General features: G+C 59.0%; 1 protein-coding gene across 3 annotated transcripts in view; it reads left to right on the top strand.

Annotated features, from left to right (window-relative positions):
• Positions 1–12,233, top strand: part of SULF2 (sulfatase 2) — a 112,622-nt gene that overhangs the window by 95,871 nt on the left and 4,518 nt on the right. For all 3 annotated transcript variants that reach the window (XM_026503686.4, XM_026503685.4, XM_057312483.1), the window contains exons 8-15: positions 243–371; positions 1,617–1,673; positions 2,128–2,257; positions 3,851–4,046; positions 10,233–10,461; positions 10,569–10,665; positions 11,010–11,104; positions 11,939–11,998. In XM_026503686.4, coding sequence (XP_026359471.1) covers positions 243–371; positions 1,617–1,673; positions 2,128–2,257; positions 3,851–4,046; positions 10,233–10,461; positions 10,569–10,665; positions 11,010–11,104; positions 11,939–11,998 — 993 coding nt within the window. The remainder of the gene's footprint in view (positions 1–242; positions 372–1,616; positions 1,674–2,127; positions 2,258–3,850; positions 4,047–10,232; positions 10,462–10,568; positions 10,666–11,009; positions 11,105–11,938; positions 11,999–12,233) is intronic.

Consider the following 12,233-nt stretch of genomic DNA (forward strand, 5'->3'; position numbering starts at 1 on the left):
ACTGCTGGTATGTGTGGAGGCACAAAAGGGGAGGGGTGCGGAGGGCTGGGGGCTCAGCTGAACGGGGGCTGCAGACGGGGGCCATGAGGGCTGAGGTGCAGGAGAGTGACAAGATCACAGCTTCCCCACCTTCCAGGCCTGACCCCCTGGCGACCTCCGTCCCTCCAGCCGCCCTTTCTCCCCAGCGAGGCTGGGGCATCACTGCGCAGGTGGCTGAGTGCTTTTCTTCCCCCCCCCCTCAGGAATCCCCACATCGTCCTCAACATCGACCTGGCCCCCACCATCCTGGACATTGCAGGTCTGGACATCCCCTCAGATATGGATGGGAAATCCATCCTGAAGCTGCTGGACACGGAACGGCCAGTGAATCGGTGAGCAGGAGAGCAGGGCTGGTGCTGGGGGGGGAAGGGGTGCCACACTCCCCAAACGGTGTGAACTCATGGCCACATCGTGTGGGTCTGAGAGGGGGTGTGTCTCCAAGAATCCAGAGCTGGCGCTCTAGGGAACCTTACCTGCCGTGGGAAAGAAGAATGTCCTCGAAGATTCCCGCCTCCCATCTGGATTATGGCCAAGGGGACCAGTTGACGACCCTCTCGGGGCTAAAACTGTGTAGAACTGAAAGTCACAACAACGACAGCAGTGAACGCTAACTAGGCACTTCCTTGTTCTGAGCACTTGGGGTACACTTGGCAGACGATGTACCCCGTTGCTCGTCACAGGACCCCGTGGGGGAGGCATTCCTGGGCTCTCGTCTTACCGATGCGAAAACTGAATCCCGGACAGGTCTCAGCAAGTGTGGAGCTGACGCTGGGCGTTCAAACTCTGGGCTGGGGGCTGCACTCCTGATCACGTGCTCTAAGGCTTTAATGCCAGCTGGTGTGATGGGCCCGTGATCCTAGGTGTCCTGCAAGCAGAAAGGGGAATGGTGACGTGAACAGAAACTAGGCATGTGGGAAGGTGAGCAGAGTCTGGCCGGGACAGGCGTGGCAGCAGCGACATCTGGTGGCCGGCACTGGGACTGCCCACTGGGTTCACTTCCCCAAAGTGCTGGCTGTTGCGACCTCCTGCTTGCCCCTCTTGCAGCTCGGAGGTTCCCCCACCACCTCCACGGAGCCTCCTCCCTTTGACTATGAGGTTTCCTGAGCTGTACGGCTGCAAAATGGCACATTTGGGGCAGCAAGGCTGCTGGGTTGGGAGCCAGAGCACCTGGGAGTCAGGTGCAGGAGGAAAGCTTCCTCCGGCAGCCTGAGCTCCAATCTGGGAAACAGCAGTAACGGGAAACTGTATGAAATGCACACTCAGATTACACAAGTCCAACTGCAAAGGATCAAAGAAGAAATTCCCCCCAAAACCCTTGACCGGGGCTATTTCCACCCCGTTGGCCTTCAGACCCTCATCTCTGGGGAAGATCCGGCTCTGCTCCGTGGGGTGTGAGCATCTCAGCCTTCCTAGCACCCGCCGGGCCCACTTCACCCACCCCCACCCCCAGCTGCCCCTGGAGCCCTGGGTCTGTGCTGATTGTGAACCAAGGCACCGTCCCTGCTTCTTGGAGAATGGGGGGGGAATGCGTGAGGCCACCACATTGATGAGAAGGTGGAAGTGTGCCGCTTTTCCAGGTTTCACTTGAAAAAGAAGATGAGGGTCTGGCGGGACTCCTTCCTGGTGGAGAGAGGGTAAGTGTCAGGTGCTGGAGGGGCCCCCTCACTTGCGCACCCCAGGAAGCCCCACCTGTACCCTGGTGCTGAAGATCTCGCTGGCGGGGCCAGGAGGGAGACAGCCACTGTGGTCCCTCGCAACAGGGACTCGCTGGGATTCGTGTCCACAGCCCCCTGGCCACAAAGGAAGCTGCTCACTCTTCCCGTGCCTGATACAGACCTTGCGTCTGGAGACCACATGTTCCCTCAGACGTGTTTTCCTGCCTACACAATGTCGTAAATGTTTCCTAATTTATTGCCAACTCGTGCAGCTTGGGAAGGTTCTTATAAAATTCCCATGTCTTAAGCCCCTTAACAATCAGAGGATGTGGCCAGGCCGGCCCCGCGTCCTCCTCGGTGACCGTGCCCGGGGCTGGGGGGGGGGGGGCGGCACACTGGAGGCCAGCCGCTTGTCCCACTCCCTGCCCCACAGCAAGCTTCTCCACAAGAGGGACAGTGACAAGGTGGACGCCCAGGAGGAGAACTTCCTGCCCAAATACCAGCGCGTGAAAGACCTGTGTCAGCGCGCGGAGTACCAGACGGCGTGCGAGCAGCTGGGACAGGTGAGGAACTGTGGCAGCAGCCCTCGGGGCTGCTGTCCTCCCTCCTCTCCCTGCACTGTCCCCTCCCCGGAGCTGTCCCCTCCCTGAGGCTGCCGTTGGGCCCTTAGTCCACAGAGCCAGCCAGGCCGGGGGCCCCCAAGGTGTGTTTGCTGAGTGTGACACCCCCAGGTGACACCAGGTGACACTAGGTGAGGCTCAGAAAGCGACTCCTTCCTCAGCTCCCTTTCAATCGTGATCCTATTGGAGGAGAAGCGGGACGAGTGGGGCTTGAGCTCCTCGGTGGCCCCGCTCAGCCCCCTTCCCAGACACGCTGCCGGGGTACCCTGTTAGTGCCCCTGAATTCACTTTCCAGGAGCCCCGGGCTGGCTTTCTGGTTAGAGGAGAAATCGGAAGCTGCCTTTTTAAATAAAGAAGGTTTCTAAAAGCGAGCTGATTTCAAGAGAAGTGTTAAGAAAATTACAACCACGTAGTATTTAGGGAGAGCAGGAAGAGCCTGCACTTGGCCTTTCTGAGGGGGGCTCTGGAAGCGGGGAGGAGCCAGGCGGGGGGGGGGAGGGCAGGGTGGCCCGGCCCCAGGGGTGCCGGACGTGCACCCCTGCCTCAGTGCGCCAGCTCCCCGGGGGACCTCGGGCCCGGAGGCGCCTGTCTCACCCGTGAGTACAAGTAAAGCCAGGCCTTCCCGTCCCGCTTCTCACCGACAGCCCGTGGCTTCCGAGACCCAGCCAGGGCTTGGGTGGGTTTCTCACGGTCCCGTGTGGGCGGCTCAGTCTTATCACTAGACTCAGAATTAGGACCGGCCCATCCCCATCGCCCTGCCCTCACCCCCGTTTGTTCATAAGCCCCCAGACCCCCTCCCGCCTGTGCCTCAGATGAGAGTTTGGGGTTCCGCTGCTCCCTTTGTTGCGGGGCACGGTTCCTGGGCCTGGAGCGACGGCCCTGAACGTCCCCAGCGGAAAGTCCTGCCCTCCCGGACTGCGTGCTGGGGAGATCCCGGGAGTGGTGCTCATTTCTGCTCCGAGGTACCAGGAGTGAGCGGCTGGGCCAGGGGCCTTTGTCCCCCCTGGATGGTTCAGATCCCCCGTTGGCACCTTTCTGCCCCGCCCAGACCGGGGGTCAGGCAGTCCCAGGGCAGGCTGGACACAGGCATCAGCATCTGCAAACAGTATCAGAGCACCTTGCGTTCCCCAAAGGAAAAGAGCCCTGGAGGTGGGGGTCGGGCCTGGACACCCCGGGGAGGCATCCCTCTCTAGCCCCTGGGGCCTCCGGGACCTCAGTCCCAGCAGTCACCCATGGGCAGGCCCTGCTGACCAGGCCACCCCTCGGTGCTGGGGCCCTAAGGTCCAGGAATGCCCTTCCCTGCCATGAGCCCCTCCCCCCGCACCGGGGCCCCTCTGTGCTCCTCCCACAGCAGACATGCATCTGTCCATCTGTCCATCTGTCAGTAACTGAGCAGATGGCTCCGGGAGCCCCGGCAAGCCCGCATCCCCGCAAGGGCCCCCCCCAGAGGAGGGGGACGGCTCCGGGGCGGAGGGGGGTGCAGGGGGCTGGCGGGGCGGAGGCCCGGGAGCCTGAGGCCCTGGCCACATCTTGCAGAAGTGGCAGTGCGTGGAGGACGCGTCGGGGAAGCTGAAACTGCACAAGTGCAAGGGCCCCGCGCGGCTCGGGGGCAGGGCCCTCTCCAACCTGGTGCCCAAGTACTACGCGCCGGGGGGCGGCGAGGCGTGCGCCTGCGACGGCGGCGACTACAAGCTGGGCCTGGCCGGCCGCCGGAAGAAGTTCTTCAAGAAGAGTAAGTGGGGCGGCCTGGGCGGCCCAGGACAGGAGGGGCACGGTCCTCTGAGCCCACTGACGCGTGTCGCCCACGCCAGGCGGCATCCTGGGAGCGGGGACATGGCAGCAGGCAGGGCAGCGACAAAGAGGGAAGAGAATGTGCGAGCGTGCTGAGCACTGCACGGGGCAGTAGCTGGAGAGGGCGGGAGAGGGGCCGGGCCCTCGGGGCTCGCGGGTTATCCGTCGGCCCTTACTCTGAGGCAAGAAGCCACCGGCCGGTTTTGAGCAGAGGAGCCAAGGTCAGATCTGTGTTTTCAAGGGACCCTCCAGCTGCCACTTGGGTGGGCTGCGAGGGGGCGGGAGCAGAAGCAGGAGGCCGGTCGGAGGCCGGGGGGAAGACCTGGGGAGAAGCCTTGGCACTGGGCCCAGCGCAAGGAAGAAGAGGTCAGGCTCTGGATGGGACTGGAAGGGAGAGCCGTCTGATGCAGTCGACCCTCGGTTTTTGCAGATTGTCTCACTAGCAGTGATTTACCTGTGGCCCCTCAGTCAGCACGCAGGGTGCTTTCTCAGTCGTTGGCGGCTGTGCAGTGGCAGAAGTTTCTGAGTCGCGCAGCACTGCCCTCCCAGCTGAGCTCCAAGGAGGCAGCGCTCTCTTTCCAGCTTCGGCTCTTGTACGGTGTGCGAGCGTCTTTTCCACGTCTGTGTGGCATCACGTTTCTTGCATTTTGTGCTTCTGCCCGGCGATGTCCCTGTTCAGCCTGGTGCTGACGTGCTGTGCGGTGTCCCCACGCACGGGAAGGCTGAGATGTGCCCCAAGGAGAAGACACATAGGTTAGAAAAGCTTACTTCAGGCACGGGACACCGTGCTGTTGGCCGGGAGCCCAGTGTTAAAGGATCAGCGGTATCTATTAAATGAGGTGCCTTTAAAGAGAAACACAGAGAACAAGTTTCTGTATTGATAGTTGTCAAGCATGCCGTCACCGCAGGCTCGCAGGAACCGAACCCCACATTTCCCCTAGGAGCAGTGGTGCCGTGTCGGCTAACTCAGTGTTCAGGTGACTTAACATAAATCCACGCCAAATAACAAGAATCAACCGTACTTTGGATGAGTGGGGAAGAGCCTCCATCCCAATGGAAGGAGCCGTCCAAGACTTCACGGCTCACTCCCCGAGGGGCTGAGGAAGGACAGACGGTTAGACAGCCAACGAGCAGAGAAAGTGGACTCAAAGTCCCTGCGATCCGACTGCAAAACTCCTGTCATCCGGGCAAGTCCTGGCCCCATTCAGAGGTTCAGCTCCCCCTGGAACGAATGCCCCTGTGCCTGGACCATGCTCAGAGGCCCCTGGGTGCCAGGCCTTGGTCTCGGTGAGACCGGGTCAGCAAACCAGAAGTGTCCCCTCCAGAGCTGGGCAGTTTCCCATGCCGCCCACTCGTCGGGCCCCCTGACCAAGGACAACCAAAGCCTAATTAGAGATTTTAGTCCTGGGTGTTTTTGCTCTTCATGGTGGTGAAATACACATAAAGGTTATCATTCTAACTATTTTTATTTTTTTAAAGATTCTATTTATTTATTTGAGAGCGAGAGCGAGTGAGAGTGAGCACAGGATCAGAGGGAGAGGCAGACTCCCCGCTGAGCAGGGAGCCCCATGCGGGGCTCGATCTCCAGACCCCAAGATCATGACCTGAGCTGAAGGCAGACAGTCAACTGACTGAGCCACCCAGGCGCCCCTATTTTTTTTTAATTTATTTATTTGAGAGAGCGAGCATGAGCGGGAGGCAGAGGGAGAGGGAGGGAGTCACAAGCAGACGCCCCGCTGAACGCAAAGCCCGACGGGGGGGCTCAGTCCCACAACCGCAAGATCACAGCCTGAGCTGAAACCAAGAGTCAGACACTGACCCAACCCCCGGGCACGCCTCGAACTACTTTTAAGTGCACGTCCGGCGGCGTTAAGCACCTTCATGCGGTGCTGCCACCCCCCCATCCACCCCCAGAGCTCTTACATCTCGCAAAACCCAAACTCCGTCCCCGTTAGACTGCAGCTGTCCCTGGCCACCAGCCTTTACTGCCGTCTCGGGGAGGCTCAGTGCTCTGGGGACCTCATATAAGTGGAGTCGTGCCGTGTTTGTCCTCTTGGGACGGGCTTTTGTCACTCAGCATAACATCCTCAGGGGTCACCCACGGTATTGCCTAGGTCACAGTCCCCTTCCTCCTTTGAGGCTGAATGATCCTCCTTGGTGGCCCAGTTAGAGACGGGGTGTCCAGCGGCAGGCTCCTCTGACCCCCGCGCCTTGGCCCCTGCCTGCACCAGCGCTTCCGAAGGGCGGGCCCCCGTTGTTTCCTCACAAGCTGATTAGTCTCTGCCAAGCTCATCCTTTTCAGCCAACTCAAAGGCCCGTGTAAGCAAGCTGACGAAGAGGGAAGACCCCTTCCGTCGGTGTAAGATTTGTGGAGGAAACGAAGCGGTGGTGTGCCCAGGAGGAGAGGGCAGTTGGCCGACGCTGAAGTGAGAGCCGAGCGTGGGGCGGGAGCAGGTCTCGTGCGTGCTCTCAGTCTGGGAAGAGGGAGTGCAAATGCCCTGTGGGTCCCAGCCCCAGAGAGCGGGTTTTCCAGGCCCGGGGGGGTGGATAGGCCTCGCCTGTGACCTTGGACGCAGGGATGTCCCAGCGGCCGGGTGCCCTCTAAGCACAGAGCAGCTGCTTGATGCCAGCTTCCAGGTGCTGCAGAAGTTCCTGGTCCTGTTCCCATCATCCTGCAAAGAGCCCTGCAGGGCAGGGACCGTCGTTGCTGCTCGGCAGTTAACCAAAGTGTCCGGGGTCACACATTTGCTCAGGATTTGCACTGAGCGGTCAGATTCCAGAGCCCACGCTCTTGGCCATGGGGTCATGCAGCCCCTCCGTTCCCAGGACGTGGGGTTGGCGGGGGTGCCTCTGGGACCCCGGGAACAAAGCCCACGAGGGTGACCAGGAGAGCAAGGAGTGTGGCTTCACGTCCAGGCGAAGGTTCACACAGGGGCTGGCAACCCAGAGTAAATATTTGAGGCTTTGCAGGCTAAACAGGCTCTCAACTTCTCAATTCTGTCACTGGAGCGAGAAAAGAGCCATAGACTCCGTGGCCTATTTACAAAACCGGGCAGAGGGCCCAGATTCGGCCCTTAGGCCATAGCTTGGGGCCTTTGGGTATATGTCTGAGGGATGGAGATGGGAAGGTCCGAAGCTTGACTCCTGAGCAAGCAAGATGAAAGGCACAGCACGAACCCGGTGGGTCTAGTTCACGGCCCTCGTGGGCAGGTATGAGCCACCCCCACAGGGACAGTGGCCCCCACTGTGTGCGTCAGGGGCCCCGGGACTGTGGCTTCAGGAAGACCAGATTCAGGAAGGAAAAAGCCAAGGAGAGAGCTGGCCCAAGGTTTGGCTAAGAGGTGCCCCTCCTGGACCTGGGCCCCCAGATCCTTTGGCCCGCGTGACTCTGATAGAAGGGGTCTGAGAACTGAAAGATACAAACATCTACCCCCGGAGTGGGGGCAACAAGAGCCGATTCTGCAGCCCAGGCCCCTTCCCACCCCTCACACCCCCCATTCCCACCCACTCCCCCGCCCCGCCCCGCCCCGCCCCGCCCCGCCCCGCCAAGTCCCATCCTCGGGCCTCAGGCGCCACCTGGTGGCCACTGGGAGTCCTGCAGAAACGTGGGCCGTGCTGGGCTCCAGGCCCTCCTCCAGAAAGATGCACCTGGAGACAGCGGGGTTACTGACTTGCTGCAAGGCAGGGCCAGACATGAGTGACGTGTGCAGAGTTGTCAATCAGAAGGGAGGGGTGGGGACTGTGGCCAACAGGAGAACAGACCTCGTCTAAAGGAGCGGCGTCAGCTCCTGCCCAGGCCTACCGGGTGCAGGCAGGCACCTCTGGTTTTCTCTTCCAAAGCCGGAAGTCTGCACACCTACATGACCACCCACCCCCGCTTTTCTCAGATGTTAGCAACTTGATCCAATTTGGCTTTTAATGTATAGAAGATGCAAGAAATCCAGGCTCTGGCCTAAGCCTGCATGCCCTCAGTTTTTAGTAGCCGACTGAGTGCCTGGAAAAAATGCCTCTGAGCCCTGTCTCACTGCCCAGCCCTGGGGAGAGCACCCAGCTCACTGCTGGCCACTCAGACGGAGAAGCTAAGAGACCCTCCCCCAAGCCGCTCCCTTTTCTATCCAGGAGAACGTGCTACCTAGCTTTTTCCTTTTCCAGTTCAAACAAGTGTAGTTTTTAGTGTCTTTGTTTCTTATTGAGGTATAACTGACGTGTAACATACTAGTTTTGGGTATGCAACATAGTGATTCGGTACTTGCAGACATTGCAAAATGATCACTATAAATAGTTAACATCCATCACCATACAGGGACAAAACATTTTTATCTATTGTGAAAATTTTAAAGATCTCTTTTAGAAACTTTCAAATATGCAACACGGTATTATTAACTATAGTCACCGTCCCGTACACGGCATCCCCCGGACTCACTCGTTCTGTAGAAGTCTGTACCTTTTGAGCCCCTTCACCCATTTCGCCCAATCCCGACCCCACGCCTCTGGCAACTACCAGTCTGTTCTCTGTATCTGTGAGCTCAGGGTTTTTTGCTTGCTTTTGGTTTAGATTCCACGTATAAGTGAGATCAGGTGGTATGTGTCTTTCTCTGTCTGACTTGTTCCACTTTATATACCCCCTAGGTCCATCCATGTTGGTCTTTTTGGTTTTGCTTTTTAAGTATTTATTTATTTATTTGAGAGAGCGAGCGAGCACGAGCAGAGCAGGGGGAGAGGAAGAAGCAGGCTCCCAGCGGAGCAGGGAGCCTGATGAGGGGCTCCATCCCAGGACCCTGGGATCATGACCTGAGCAGAAGGCAGACGCCTAACCGACTGAGTCCCCCAGGTGCCCCTATTTCTTGTGTTTTAGATGACAGCCATCCTAACAGGTGTGAGGGGAGAGCTCATTGGGATTCAGTGTGCGTTTCCCTGCTCTTGAGCACCTTCTGTGTACCTGTGGCCATCTGGATGTCTTTAGAAAAATGTCTATTCAGATTCTCTGCCCATTTTTCCATCGGTTTGTTTGGGTTTTTGCTATTGATTGTATAAGTTTTTATCTATTTTGGATATTAACCTCATCCTTATCAGACAGTTTTTATCATAAACAGATGTTGCATTTTGCCGAATGCTTTTCCTGCATCCATTGAGATGATCCTACGATTTTTATCCATGTTTGTTAAATGTGCTGTATCACGCTATAGCTTGATTGGCAGACGGTGAACCATCCTTGAATCCCTGGAATAAATCCCACTTTATCATGGTCTTTGATCCTTTTAATGTATTATTGAAATCAGTTTGCTGATATTTTTGCTGAGGGGTTTTGCGTCTATGTTCATGAGGGAAACTGGCCTATAACTTTCTTTGCTGGTGGTGTCCTTGTCTGGTTATGGTCTCGGAGTCATGCTGACCTACGGAAATGAGTTTGGAAGTGTTCCCTCCTCCTGTTTCTTGGAGGAGTTTGAGAAGGACTGGTATTCATTCTCCTTTAAACGTTTGGTAGAACTCACCTGTGAAGCCATCTGGTCCTGGACTTCGGTTTGTTGGGAAGTTTCTGATTACCCGTTTAATCTCCTGACTTAATGATTTTCTATCCACATTCCGTTTTTTCATTTTTTCTTTTTTTATCGAGGCAAAGTTCAGACACCATGAATTTACCATTTTTACAATTTTAAAGTCTACGATTCAGAAGCATGTACCACATTCACAGTGTAGTGCACCCACCACCTCTAGTTCCAGAACCTTCCATCACCCCAAAAGGGAACCCCATTACTGTCTCCCCAACCCATGGCAACCATTAACTTGCTTCTGGTGTCTATGTCTTTATCTCCTCTGGACATTCTGAACATACGGGACCTCTCATGTCTGGATCACATGGCCTCATTCCTCTGTGGCCAAACATTCCATCACACGGATGGACCACATGTGTCCACACATAGCTCTTTCTTGGGGTCATCTCCAGCCACTTCCTCCTTAGCTCTGGACCTTCACTTTTCCCAGTTGAATCACCATGTGGTCCTTCCCACTGGGGTCTGTCCACGTCCTGCTTCCTGAGCGGGCAGGTCTCATGAGCCCTCGAGTCTCGGGAGCAAAAGCCCGCTGCCCGGCCAGCCCCACTAACGCAGCCACCCGCTGACGCCCACAGAGTACAAGACCAGCTATGCCCGGAACCGCTCCATCCGCTCGGTGGCCATCGAGGTGGGTGGCGGGGTGCACCACACAGGCCTGGACGACGCACCCCAGCCCCGCAACCTTACCAAGCGGCACTGGCCGGGGGCCCCCGAGGACCCAGACGACAAGGACGGTGGAGACTTCAGTGGCACCGGAGGCCTTCCGGACTACTCAGCCCCCAACCCCATTAAAGTGACGCACCGGTGAGAGTCCAGGCGGAGGGCAGGTGGGGCCTTGCGGGGGGGGGTGGGGGCCCACACCTTGGGCCCCCTCAGCCCTTCAGAGGCACGCGACCCCTTGTCTCGGTCAGGTGCTACATCCTCGAGAACGACACGGTCCAGTGTGACCTGGATCTGTACAAGTCCCTGCAGGCCTGGAAGGATCACAAGCTGCACATTGACCACGAGGTGAGGGGGTTCTGGGGAGGGACAGAGGCCCCCCGGGATCCTCGGGCATCAGGCTACTTCCAGGCAGGGGGCGGCGGGGGGGACAGCATAGTCAAGGACTGGTCCCTCCGGGACCACGCCTCACAAGCCACTCTGGCCACAGTTAGTCCTCACAGCGAGCCTGGGGAGACGAGGCCTCGGGGGGCTCGGCTGGTCCTCGGGAGCCTGGCCACTTGGGCAGGTGGAACCCAGGACCCCTCAGCAGCCACAAATGCAGGCAGGGGCCGGGGGCACCCCCAGGCTGTCCCTTCTGCCCCAGCCCCCACCCCAGGGTTCAGAGCCTCCTCGCCTGCTCTCTGCCTCAGATCGAAACCCTGCAGAACAAAATTAAGAACCTGCGGGAAGTCCGAGGTCACCTGAAGAAAAAGCGGCCCGAGGAATGTGACTGTCACAAAATCAGGTGAGGGGGCAGCAAAGAGTAGCCGGGACAGCCCGGAAAGGCCCCTGCAGGGCCGCTGCTGGGGACACAGCCTCCCCTCTGGGGCCCCTTTCGTTACCGTTATAGCCCTGTCTCCTCCCTCAGAGGAAGAACAAAACATCAGTAAGGATTCACAGGCCGGTTGTCCGCACTGGGCACAGACCCTTGGGGAGCCGGCCGGATGCCCGGTGTCTGCACTGCTGACCACCGCAGGCTCTTGCTGTGGGGGGCTGGCTCCCTGGAGGGGAAGGGGCCTCTGCTAATGGCCCTTCCAGAAATATCCTGTGTGGCCCAAGGTCCGCGTTGCCAACTCAGGGGACCGCGGCGAGGGGGTCACTGTCTGGCCGCACTCTGCGATGCTGGATCTGGGCTATGTCTACACTGTCCACTACGGCAGCCAGCAACCACACGTGGCTCTTGTGCTCTTGAGATGTGGCCGGGGTGACGGGGGAACTGAATTTGTGGTTTGATGTAAATGTTAGGAACCACAGGTGGCCAGCGTCTCTGCTGCCTTCCCAGAGACGGCTGGCCCTGAGCCAGCATGCGGTGGGCAGGGGTCTGGGGGTACCCGACCTGGAGGGGCCCACCCAGCTCCCGGTCCCGCTGACGTACACCCACCCCGGGGCCCCCCAGCTGGCCTCTGGAGGAAGGGGCCAGCCAGCCAGGGAGCTGCCGGCCTGGGGATGGTTCCCACCCCAGCACTGCCCCCCAGAAAGCAGGGTGGGGGTCCCAGGGAACCGCGGTGTGCACCACCCCGTCTTTCCTAAGAGTTGCCCTGGCAGCAGCTTCTGAAAGGCGGGGCGGGGTCCGTTACAGTTACCACACCCAGCACCAAGGCCGCCTCAAGCACAAAGGCTCCAGTCTGCATCCTTTCAGGTAAGGGCAGGGTCAGGCTGGGGACCTAGAGCGACAGGAGGCGGCAAGCGGCCCTGGCCCTCCCTGGGAAGTAGGCGGCAGCCCTTGAGAAGGTGGGACTCCCAGGGCGGCTCTCCGGCGCCCCCGCGTGGCAGGAGGGGGAGCTACCACCTCGCCGAGCAGGGCCGGAGCGGGGAGTCCCAAGGAGCAGGCTGCGGGGGCAGGAGACTGGGCCTGGGCGGGGCCCTGCAGGGTG

The sequence above is a fragment of the Ursus arctos genome, unplaced genomic scaffold (genome assembly GCF_023065955.2).
Source record: "Ursus arctos isolate Adak ecotype North America unplaced genomic scaffold, UrsArc2.0 scaffold_16, whole genome shotgun sequence".
NCBI classification, from domain to species: domain Eukaryota; kingdom Metazoa; phylum Chordata; class Mammalia; order Carnivora; family Ursidae; genus Ursus; species Ursus arctos.